Consider the following 13,524-nt stretch of genomic DNA (forward strand, 5'->3'; position numbering starts at 1 on the left):
GACTGCAAACAAAAAATATGTCAGACTGGATATCACATTGCTTAGACAGATAAAAGAAAATAATGATAGGAGAGGTGCTAAGCATATTCACATTTCCATCTATTGCTTAAGTATGACAATAGTGAAATGAAGCAGAGAGCAAGGATTATGAATGATACAACAGTGGAAATGTGTGAGGAGAAAGAAGTGCAGTTTGTTAACATGTTCACTGCCAACTACGAGTATACTCATAGTTCGTATATGAGCTTCACAAGCCAACTACGAGTATACTCGTATGTTGATTTAGTGACCGCCTATGTCAAACACGAGTTAATCCTTAATATATTTACCTTAATTTGGACTCTTGGATTCTGAATAAAGCAGAGAGCACATCTGGGGGCTTGGTAGAAGGGAAATAATTTCAACTAAAATATTGTATATTATATATGTGCCTCAGAAGCCAACTATGAATATACTCATATGTCGATTACCAACTCCTATGCCAAGCGCGAGTTAATCCGTAGTATAACATGTAATTTGTAAATCAAATTAAAACTGATAAAATCAATAAAAATAAAAACCAATCAATAAAATAAAAAAACAATTTATTCAAATTAAGAATGGTACATTTTAAAACGATTTTCCATACACAATGGTGGTTTTTTCCTGGTAAACAGGGCAATAATAACGTGTTTCGCGTGTTCGTTTGTTTCGTGTACATACACACACACACACACACACACACACACACACACATTCAAATTAAGAATGGTACATTTTAAAACGATTTTCCATACACAATGGTGGTTTTTTCCTGGTAAACAGGGCAATAATAACGTGTTTCGCGTGTTCGTTTGTTTCGTGTACACACACACACACACACACACACACACACACACACACACACACACACACACACACACACACACACACACACACACACACACACACACGGCATGGCTTTGTCAGGAGTTTCTTTTTTTCTCTTGGTGGTAAAATTTCCAAATAATGAAAATCCCGATTCCTCCTGATATTCACTGATGCTGTTAGCTCATCCATTCCAACAAAAACTGAGATAAACTGATCTCTAAATTTTAACGCAGTCATTGCATTTCCAGTAATCATGTTATAAAATTTATGAGCATTTTAAATGTATACCTCAAAAATGCGTATTGCCAATTTCTTTGGCCATCTAATTGTCTTTCTTAAGGTGGAATAGTAAGAAAGCATTTGATCAGAAAGATTGGTGCCTGACATCCCCAAAGTATAATCCCTAACGATGTTTGTTTTTAATTGAAATTTACCATTCTGATTTTGCGTTTCAACCATTTCAAATTTGTGCATATTTGAAATGGAAAGAACTTCCCTCTTATCCTTCCATTTGCTGACTACAACAGGACCTTTTCTTTGCCAGACAAATTCCCCTTTCTTTAATTTCTTCTGAATAACATCTGGTGGATTATTTTTCCTATTATTTATCAGCGTTTCACACACGTACGATTTTCTGTCAGTAAGCGATTCCGTCAGAACTACAGAATTATAAAAATTGTCCATATGCAATACATAACCCCTGTCTAAATATTCTTCCATCAAGTGGAATACAATATCATATGCGTGACCCATTTTCGCTAAAGAGGATTCTGATTTTCCTGTATAAATTTTTATTTTTATCACCAATCCATTCAATTCGCATAGTTCATAGAATTTCACGCTATATATATGTTTTTTGTTTTCTATGTATTGCCGAAACGCCAGTATCTATTGTGCCACAACACCATTGACTCATCAATACGAGATTACTCGTAGTTGGTGTATGAAACAAAATTCTGTCTGATAAGCCGGCTACGAGATTACTCATAGTGATCTTGAAGACACAAAACGGGCTTGGCGTGCAGGAACGAACTATGCCTGAGGAGCATGGCAGCGAACATGTTAATGTAGAATGAGTTTGAAGGATGACGTGAAGTGTATAGGAGTGATGGACTGCATTTCAGTGGTTTTGGTATGAGTTGCGTGGAGAGACTGCTGCTGGAAGGTAGAAAAGTGAGTGCAGATAATGAATCCAATCAATTGGGAAGCAATGAGGAAGAACGGAAAAGTAAGGCAGGAGAAGTTGAAGAGATGGTTATGAATGAAGCGAACAGCATGAGTATAGAGAATGACAGAACGGATGTACAACACGGATAGGGAAAAGGGGGAGCTCAGGGTGCTCCAAGACAGGAAAGAAAGATGATGACCTGGGATCAAGAGAAAACAGATGAATAAGGAGAAAGGGAAATGGCTCAAATTTCTCAGGGTGGACAGGGGAACACATCATGAGAAAGGTGGATGTGAATGCATGTGCAGACAGGAAAGGAAGATGATGACCTAGGATCAAGAGAAAACAGCTGATGAATAAGGAGAATGGGAAATGGCTTGAGTTGAGAATGGAGAAATCACATCGAATAAGTGGTATTAGTGGAACTAGCTAGAGATCCAGGAATGAGCTGCTGTGTTTGTATACATATGCTAGAAGTGTAAGAAACAAGGCAAATGAAATGGTTACACTAATTGAGTCTGTTCACCCAAAAATTGTTAGAATAAGTGAGACATGGTTAGATGAGGACGACATCCTGACACAGGAATAGAGATGGAAGGGTATGATGTGTTTCGTGAGGATAGAAGGGGTAAAAAAAAGGGGGGGGGGAGTGCTATTGATGAAAGAGAAAGAGTTATGTCCATACAAAGTAGAGATGCAAGAAGGAAATAGTGCCAGTGATTTTGAGGCAGTATAGTGTGAGATAGAGGTGAATAGAATGAAATACTTGGTTGGATGTTGTTATAGACCTGGAAATGTGGATGGCAGTGACTATGAAATGTATAATCAAATTAGCCAAACAAATAAGAAAAGGGTGATCATTATGGGTGATTTTAACTATGGCGACATAGACTGGGATAATGAGATAGCAACTGGAAGTAAAGAAAATGAGTTTCTTGAGATTTTGAGGGACAACTACCTCAGACAATATGTAACAGAGGGCACAGAAGGATTGAGGGGTCTTGGATTTGATCATCTTATCAGAGGATGTAATTATGAATGAAGTGTCAAATCACCCTCCAGTTGGTGAGAGTGACCATGAAGTGATCACCTGGGTGTTTGCCAGCAGTGTGAGACCTCTGTGAGAAACGCGAATATGTGGAATTAAAAGGCTTGTGATTATGAAGAGCACAGGAGACAGCTTACATTTATAGCATTAAATGAGGATTTAGTTGGAAAAGAGATCAATGCAGCTTGGGGGTATTCAAGAACTATCTAGTAGAAGCAATATTTAATGTATTCCAAGGATCAGAAGGTTAAATAAGGTAAGTGTGAAATGGATGAATGAAGAGATTAACATGTGATACAGAGAAAAAGCATTATGGATGAAGCATAAGAGAAGGGTAATAACCATTTCCATGTGAGGATTATAAAGACCAGTAAGACAGGTGACTTGGTTGGTAAAGGTAGCAAAAGAGAAGTATGAGCAGTAGTTAGCTAATGAAGCCAAAAAGAATTTTAGGGAGTTCTTATGATATGTAGCTAGCAAAAAAAAAAGAATGATTATGGAAGGATAACAATGATTGGAAAAAATGGTATATGGACAACTGTTGCAGAAGATATATGGAGATACTTAATGAGCAGTTCATAAAGGTCTTTCATTCTTGTGAAATGTGACTTCATGGAGAGATTAATTACAGTTGATGATAGGGAGGAGAGACTGACTATAAGTGAGCAAGAGGTGTATGGGGAGTTGAGCAAACTTGATGTTAATAAGGCTGTGGGGAACTAGAAAATATATCACCATGTATTCTGAAGGAATGTGCCAGGGAGTTGACATCTGGCTTGACATATTTTTTTAATATGAGTCTTGCACTGGGTCAAGTTCCAAAGGAGTGGAAGGAGGGCAAGATTGTGCCGTTTCATAAGGGAGGTGATAGAACTCAAGCATCAAATTATGTTACTTATTACAATAAGGTGACGGCTTCCTTGGACAGAGGAGAGGAATACATAGTAATATAGTTAGATTTCACATAGGCTTTTGATAGATTACCGTATGATAAGTTGATAGTCAAACTAGAGTGGATGGAGGTTGGATATTAGATTAGTGTATTGGATCGGAGACTGGCTATCTGATAGGTATCAGCAAGTTGTGTATGTAGGAGCAATATCCTGGAAGAGGAAAGTTGCTGGTGGTGTACCTCAGGGGTCTGTTTTAGGATCATTACTGTTTAACTTGTATGTTAATGATATTGGCAAAGATTTGGATGGAGATATTCAGTTGTTTGCAGATGATGCAAAGTTGGGATGAACTAATGAAGAGTAGAGAAGATGTGGCCTTACAAGAAGACTTGAATAAATTGAGTGAATGGGCATGGGAATGCAAGTTCAATGCTAAATGTAAGTTTTTAATAGATTGATTTGGAGGAAGACTGTTGATAGGAGATTAATAATAATGTAAACTTAATAATGTAGTGCTGACTTAGTAATCTGAACACCCCTTTGGGGGTACATATGAGGAAATTGATGATGAGTGAACGAATCCGTGGATTGATAACAGAGAAATAAATATAACCACAGGAGGTTTGAAATTCTGATTTATCAATCAAATCTAAATAATAACTGCATCCCATTTTCTATTTAGGCTCAATGGCCTGTCATGGTCAATTTAATTTGGTATCTTAGAAAACTTAGTACTGCTCATTATATCATACCTGCATTGTCTGCTAAGTCTATTAATTTTGAGTGTTTTTATGGCCTGTTCACTTGTTTTGTGGAATGAAAAATTCAAATTTCCAGAGGGGAAAACTCTGCCACATTCATATGAGATCAGCTAAACTCACCTTCATTTGATAAGCCCTGATAAACGTTCTTAGACATAACACACACACATTAACAGACTTGTAGCATATATTGTGCTATAAGAGTTAATAAGGCTGTGAAATTTTATGACATATCATTGCATGTTCTTAGGGAGTTTGCCAGGACTTGACATGCATGTTTAATATAAGTCTTATACTGGGCCAAGTTCCAAAGGAGTGGAAAGAAGGAAAGACTGTCACTCCAGAAGGGGAAGTGACAAAACTTCAGTTTCAAATTATAGGCCAATCTGTGTATCAGGTGTTGTGTTTAAAGTGTTGGAGAGGTTATTGAGGGCCAAGACCCAAAAGTGGGTTGATAATAGTGACATTCTGTTGTCAACCCAATTCTCTGCTAAAATTGCGAGGACAGCACAAAGAATTTTGACAATGATACAGATGATACTGATTTATAGAAGTAATGAAATTATCATTCCATTGTATAAGGCCTTGATTATGTCACATATGGACAATTGTAGATTTGGTCACTTGGTTTTCAAAACGCTGAAGAGATACTGGAAATGGTTCAGAGGCAATTAACTAAGGTGATTTCGGTTGAATATGAAGAAAGGATGAGAAACTGTAAATTGCAGAGTCTAGTGGAAAGGTGAAGGAGGTAGATATATGACAGAGATGCATAAGTTTGTAATGATGATTTTTTTTTTTTTTTTTTTTTTTAAGCATAATAATGTTGATGAGGTTTTTCATAGAATGACAGAGAACAAGAGATGATAATTCCTGGAAGTTATATAAGGAGGGGTGAGTAAAGGAATGAGAAGCAGAGTTTTATTTTATTTTATTTTATCACGTGGAGAGTGGTGAATGATTGGAATTCATTGCCTGAGAGTATGGTGACTGCAGAGGATGCAAATGTATTTAAGGTATGATGAGATGTGCGTGTGATAAAGGAACCTCACACGATGAGTTTTTGATTCCATGGAGATCTGAAAATAATAATAATAATATTTTTCAACCCAACAAATTTGGTATGAAAATTAGCAATAAGATCAAAATCCTTATGGAAGGCACAGGAAATCAGATAATGTCATCATCTGCATTCTCAGTAGTGAATCTATAAACGAGGTTACAATTTTAGTGCTACTTAGGCATGATTTTTTAAAGAAGATGGCAAATTTTATAACTTCAAATGTGAAACTAATTCTACATATGTATAGAGTCTCTGCAGTTCAACAAAAAAACAAGCAGTCATGCCTTCTGGTCCCTCTCTAAGTCTAAATATGCATAGAGTCTCTGTAGTCGTTGGGTGCAACTTTTGTCCATCTTTTCTTCCTCCTTTATCTCACCCTAACAGTAGCATTGCAACATCAGCTAAAGACAAGGTTGATGTCTTGGCCTCATTCTTCTCTTCCAACTTCTACATAGATGACTATGGCAAATTGCCTCCTTCCTTGCTTGCTTAGAGCACTGCATCTCATGCCTCCTGTGACCTTCTGTCAAGAAGATATAAGAAGAATCTTGAATAACTTAGACATTAAAAATGCTCAAGAGATGTGCTCCTGAAGTAACACATTTTCTCTATCATCTATTCACTAAACTGTACTCAGTTGGCATCATCATCCACCCTTGCATGGAAGAAAGCACTGTTTACTATCAGTTTTTGATCTATTGCTCTTATTGCTCATCAGTTTTGTCTAAAGTAATGGAGAAGGTTATCAACAGTCAGCTTTTTCAACATCTTGAGAACTGCTAATTAGTGACCATCGGTATGGATTTTGTCAGTCCAGATCCAGAGATCTCCTGGCCTATGTTACTCACATTTGGATCCATTCCATGGAAAGATTTGGAGAAACCTGTACTAATTGCTCTTCACATCTCTCCAAAGCTTTTGACAGGGTAGGTATCGAGGGATTATCAAAAAGTTACCATCATTTGGACGACCTTCATCACGACATTGTTCTCAGATCAATTCCTATGTGTAATGGTGGATGTTGTTCTCTTCTCCAACTTTCCTGCTGTCAGTGTCCCTCAGGGCTCTGTCATTTCACCCACCCTTTTCCTGATTAATATAAATTACCTGCTCTCATTGACTGTAAACCCTATTCATGGTTTTGCTGATGATAGCACACTCCACTTGTCCTACTTATATGATAGGTCAGTGCTCAATCATCTCATGCTTCAAGATCATCTATAATAAGTGCGCTGAACAAACAGTGATCTTTACAGTATCCATGATTGTATTGAAAGTGATATAGTCAACTTCAGTGCTTCCAAAATGCAGTTGTGTTTGTTTTCCTATAAAAATCCCCAAAAAAACTGAGATATTCTCTGCTTACTTTTGATAATGCTGCGCTCTACAATCAAGATTAAATCTCTCTTCTCAGATGACTCTTACTCCAAACTTTTCCTGGCACAATCATATAACTTCTGTAGCATCAACAACTTCCAAAAAACTTGGCATCTATTTTTTCTAGTTAAGACAGTACTTCACTGTACTTCATTTCATTTACTTCATAAGACAGTACTTCATTGCCAAACAGTTACTTACCCTATACAAATCCTAAATCCGAACAACACTGGAATACTGCTCTCATGTATGGAGTGGTGCACCTAAGACCTCCCTAAAAATTCTTGATGCCATTCAAAAAAGGCCAGTCCGGTTGATAAATGGCACTTCTCTTACAGATGCTTTTCAACCATTATCTCATAGAAGATCAATTTCTGCATTGGGTCTATTCTACAGATATTTCCATGGCCATTTTTCAATCATTATGCCTCATATTTCTGCTAGATTTACAGGAACTTGTACTACAGCATTCTTTTACAATCAAACTACATACTCACTGAACCTGCTACTTCCACCTCAATTCTGTGGAACAGTCTCCCTCATGAAGCATTTCCAAAGGGATACAATCTTCAACAATTCAAGAAGAACATCAACAGATTACTGTATTCCTGATCCCACCCTAACATGGCATCTATTGGGTATAGGCTCTCCTGCCTTTCATGTGTTGGATAAATATATATACAGAGTCCATCAAAAAAAAAATGTATACACACTTCAGCAAAAGAAAAACCTGTATAAAAATTGTAATACTAAATTTATACAGACATCAAAGGATGAATACAAGTTACCTTCGACTTCTACAATTACACAAGGTGCTCAAAGTGGTTACCATTAGCGTCCAGACACTTATTATTACAGTGAACTACTGCTTGGGCAACGTTGGTCAAAGTGTCCAGTGGGATTGCTGCGAATGCCATTTCAATTTCTTTCTGAAGGGCCACCAGTGTGTAGCTGATTTTCTATGATACACTATTTAGAGTCCCCCCCCCCATAGGTAGAAGTACAAGGGTGTTAAATCAGGAGAACATGGGGGGGGGAACTCAACTCCATCTCTTCATCCTATCCATTGTCCCTGCAAACTCTTATCGAGGTAAGCTCTCATGTCTCGGTGGTAGTGTGGTGGTGTACCATCTTGTTAGACGAGAAATTGATCATTCCCATAAAGTGTATGAATGGCAGATAAAATGGATGTGAGTAGCATGTCTAGATACACTTGACCAGTAACAGTACCTTCAAAACACAATGGTCCTATTAAACCCCTAGATGACAATCCACACCACACATCGAGCCACAGTAAATTGACTGCCTTATCCACATGAATGCCCAGATTTCTTGAGCCCAGTAAACACAATTATACCGATTCACTGTTCCATTAAGCTTAAATTGTGCTTCGTCAGACCAAACCATCATTTTCACAAACTCCTCATCCTCATGTACCATGTGTTGAAACCACTCACAATGGTGTTGCATTTCTCGAACGACAATCGTGCCCCGGCCATTTTGTTTGACTGTCCTACCGGTCATGTGTTGATGCTGGTATTCATGTGAGTAACGACATCTTTTGAGAGAACATCATGCTACACATCGCTGCTCTAATTCGATCCAACTTCGAAAAAAAGTCTATAGATGACATCTGTTGAAGTGTGTATACATTTTTTTCATGGACTTTGTATATATAAAAAAAATTAAATATGAAAATAGACAACATATTAAGTAAAGATGGCATGATAAGCTGAACCAGCTGAACATATTTATATAGCATAGGAGAGAAATCAGCCAAAACAGCAAGTTAACAAAGCACAAGAGAGTGTTTCAGATCCATCTTAAAGTTTAAGAATTGGATTAAAAATAAAAGAGGTGATGGAAAAAAAGGACTGCCAACCCGTATGTGTGTATGTGCGTGCACGTGTGTGTGTGTGGTTTCCTTCCAGTAGTAGCCCTAACAGGAGGTAATTTTATTTTCTACATGCTCCAGTTGTATAAAATGCACATATTACATGTATTTACATGTTTACATAATTTAATCAATATTCATATAAATATGTGTATATGTTACCGGCGAAGTGTGAAAACAGGCATTCTATAGAATGCTGAAAGTGGGACGTCAAAGTATGAAATGCTTAGATTTTCACACATTTCCTAGGCATTCTATAGAATGCCAAAAGGCAAATCGGCAAAGTTTAAATACTCTCGGCAGTGACTTTTAATGTCGCAAGGCAAGTGACGTGATTTTCGACGCTTGCCTCAAACAGAGAGCCAGAGCACTTCCTAACCTAACCTAACCAGAAATGGTTAGGTTACGTTTAGGTTCATGCCGCCTATGGACATGAGAGTAAAGACGATGGAAACGAGAAAATAGAAGGTTATGATGTTAATAATTTGTGTACTCTTTGCTTCAATATTGAGAATGCTGTCGATGGTAAAATTCGATCTAAATTGTATCTGGAAATACAGACTGAAAAAATTAAAATGGATTCCAACAATAAATTTCCTCCTGCACCTTTGGGGGCCACTGTGTGAGTTCCTATCCCAGACGTCGACAAGGGACGGGGTGACTCACACAATCTGCTGGCATTTGTTATGAGTGTGACAGAGGATGGTTTTTACCGACTTGGAACTGCTGAAGGAATTTTAAACCAACTCTATGCCAGATCACAATTCACTTTATGTCCCAATGTCTTACTGAGAGTTGGAGACATTCCTGACCATGAAATAGCTCTCTGGTCAGTGGCTTCCGCTCTGTCCATGGGTAGCGGCTAAGAGTTCGTGAGGTGAACTTGCAAGATCAAGTGCCAAAATTTGAAGTGCTTTTGTATGAAAAAGGCAGTTAAGTGCAATTCAAAATGTCATTCCAGTCTACCTTGTAGCAACAAGTAGTTCAGCACTGGTCTTTTTCTCTTTCTATAGAAAAATCCGGTATCTTACATTTTGTACTTCTTACATTTTCACATGCATCTTTTCAATAAAAGCCTTTTTCATACTTTGCCAAAATAGTATTTGTCATTCTATATAATGACTAGGTATTCTATACAATGCCTAGGGAAAGCATGTAAAATATTAAAATAAAACAGCATTTCATACTTTGCCTAAAACGTCATGCATTCTATAGAATGCCTACTTTTCACACTTTGCCGGTAACATATATAAAGCATTCTAGGGCTACAGTGACTCATCTGTTACGAGGGTGGTCTGAAACGTTCTCAGCCTCTACCATAGATTATATTTTTCTAAGTTGGTAAGTCTGTCATAAGCTTCCATGTGAAATTGCAAGTCATTCTATCAAGTAGTTTGTTTCATACAGATGTCTGAAGCAAAAGTGTTGTCTGTATCACTTGAAATGGATAAAACTGAGTATCGTGCAGTTATAAAATTCTTTGTAAAAGAAGTTTTAATGCCAAAACAAATTCATTCAAAGTTCATAAAAGTTTATGGGCACTCTTCTCCTTCGTTTTCAACAAAATGGACTGCAGAGTTTAAACGTGGCTGTACCAGTCTTGAAGATGAACCACGCGAAGGACGTCCAAAAAAGTGTAACAATACTAGAAATCATTGATCAAGTGCACAATATGGTATCGGATGACCAGCAAGTCAAAGTGCGTGAAACTGCTGAGACTATAGGCATTTCAAAAGAATGTGTAGGATATATTTTGCATGAAGAATTGCAAATGAAAAAGCTTTCTGCAAGGTAGGTGCCGCGCTTGTTCAGAGCAGATCAAAAATGCACTCGCATGAAAATCTCTGAACAGTGCTTGCAGCATTTTAACAACAATAAAACTGATTTTGTGTGTCGATTTATTACTATGGATGAGACTTGGATTCACCATTGCACACCAGAATCCAAACAGCAGTCAAAACAGTGGACAGAAGTCAGTTGTTCAGTGCCACCAAAGAAAACAAAGTCGGTTCCATCGGCAGGAAAGGTCATGGAATCAGTGTTTTGGGATGTTAAAGGCATTTTGTTTAATAATTATCTTGAAATGGGTAAAACAATAACTGGGGAATATTATTCTGATCTTTTAACCAGACAAGACGAAAAAATTCATGAGAAAAGATCCGTTTGCAGAAGAAAAAAATAATCTTTCATCAGGAAAATGCACCTGCCCACAAAGGTGTTTTGGCAATGGGAAAATTAAGGGATCTGCACTATGAACTGTTGGAACATCCATCCAAACTAATCCACAGATTTGGCTCTGTTCTGACTTCTATCTCTTCCCAAAACTAAAATTCTTCCTCGCTGGTCAGCATTTTTCTTCGAATCAAGAGGTGATTGCAGCTGTAGAGGGATATTTTGCAGATCTTACTGAGAACCACTACAGAAATGGGATAATGGTGATAATGGAGCGATGCTCCATTATCACCATTATCTCGTATTAATCCCAGAATAAATGTATTAGTCTTAAGGGAGATTATGTTGAAAAATAAAAATAATTTTGAAATTATAAATTCATTTTTTCATTGTTAGGCCAAGAACTTTTCTAACCACCCTCATACTATAAATTGTTGTGGTCTTTTGATGAGAGATGTTGAGTTCCTGGATATATAACAGTGATTTAACTATGGCAGTTGTTCTACTTGATTGTTTGAACAGAGCGGTGTAGTTCAAATTGGCAGTCTGTAAGATGGACTGTCTGTGATATAATAGTGATAGAACAACTGATGTTTTCTTTTGTTTTACTATCATCAGTGTATATGTGATATTTGTCACTTTCAGAGCTTTCCTTCTCCTTAATATATTTTCTTAGCATGGTGAGGCCACTTACTGTAGTGAAGCAAAAGAGTATAAAAGATTTGTATTGATGCTGGTATTTCTGTTGTATCTTCCAGAAGTAACCAGTGTTAGAAAGGGAATAATGCGTGCTACCTCAAAAGATATTGCCCTTATCCTCTAATTATTAGTATGGTTATAAGGCATTGAACGCTATTCAGTTTTGGTTGATTTTTCTTTGATTTTCCTGCCTCTTTTCAAGAGAGTGCAGTATATGTCATGAATGGCTCTTGAATGTACTCTTTGGCCTAATTCCCCAGTTTATCTTGCCAAATTAGAAGATTTATTACCTGTAAGCTTTTGTCAGCAACATATGAAATGTGCTTCTTGAAGTTAAATTTGTCTATTATTACTCTTAGGTATTTTATCTCTGGCTATCTCCAGAATTTCCTGCTTAGGAGGTCCATTATAAGTTTCTTTGATTTGGTGCTACTGAATATAACTTTCCTCTATTCTGTAATTTTAAAACGTTTTGCATTATCTATTGCTTCTAGCCATAAGCCATCATATCCCAGAATCATTTTGCCAATGATGTGATCATTTTGCCAATGATCACATCATTGGCAAAAACTATTACTTTTATTTTTGAAGGATAAGAAATTCTCAATGGTCATACTGGATGTTCTAGAAACCTGGCTCACAGCAAGAACCTTGTGGACAGCCTCATTTGACTTATTTCATTACAGTTGTGATTTTCAATGTTACGGTTGCTCCTGTGTCTTCAAATAGTTTTTGTAAGGTTGAATAAGTTTTTTGAACATTCAAGATGCCTTACTAGCTGGCCACCATACAGCATCAAAGGTCCCTTGAATATTGAGGAAGATCAGTAGTATGTTTTTTTTTTCTGATCTAGCTAGGTGAAACAAAATTTGACTTACCTAAACAATCTCTGTGACTTGGAGAAAGTCTGTAACCATCAGGACAACGACATTCAAAGCTACCTGGAGTGTTGATACATTTGGAATTCCCTAGGCATACATCAGTTGTTTCAAGACACTCATTAATATCTTGAGGAGAAGAAAATATTCCACAAACAAGATATCAGATAACAGCTTTATAAATAGTGACATATGAATCATTATGAATAACTGAGTAAAAAGCTGATAAATACTAATGCTACATAACACATATTAATAATAATTTACATTAAGTATCATCTCTCATTACATATTTCTCAATTTCTAAATCATTCATGCCAGCCAAAATAATCAATTCTTTTGCTTGTATCCTCTGCAGAATAACAAGTTCACTAACCCAGCAAAGGTTGGTCAATTGGCAGAGCCTCTGCTACTAATGGCTCATGCAAAAAGTTAAGCAAGTTCGAGCACAGTTAGTAGTTGGAAGGGAACCAATTGTTCAATGCTGTTGGCACACTTTCCCTTGATGAGTCTTTGAACTAATTGGAGGTGTCACATAATAATAATAATAAAGTATCGACTACACATATGACTCTGTTTTCTTCCTGAGATTTCTGACATAAAATGAAAAGCATATATTGAAGCAAAAATAAAATGGGAACATATGTAAATACATTAGGTTCTGTTCCAAGATTTTCAGTAATCAACACAAAAAATCGAAAAATGTTTTATTTTATGAAATC

General features: G+C 36.9%; 1 protein-coding gene across 1 annotated transcript in view; it reads right to left on the reverse strand.

Moving 5' to 3' along the window:
- LOC150100631 (fibrillin-1-like) overlaps positions 1–13,524 on the reverse strand; it is a 1,594,375-nt gene that overhangs the window by 505,700 nt on the left and 1,075,151 nt on the right. The window contains exon 43 of the mRNA XM_090401848.1: positions 12,803–12,931. Coding sequence (XP_090257974.1) covers positions 12,803–12,931 — 129 coding nt within the window. The remainder of the gene's footprint in view (positions 1–12,802; positions 12,932–13,524) is intronic.

The sequence above is a fragment of the Typopeltis vanoorti genome, chromosome 12 (assembly GCF_054136105.1).
Source record: "Typopeltis vanoorti isolate ZY-2024b chromosome 12, IOZ_Tvanoo_1.0, whole genome shotgun sequence".
Classification (NCBI taxonomy): domain Eukaryota; kingdom Metazoa; phylum Arthropoda; class Arachnida; order Uropygi; family Thelyphonidae; genus Typopeltis; species Typopeltis vanoorti.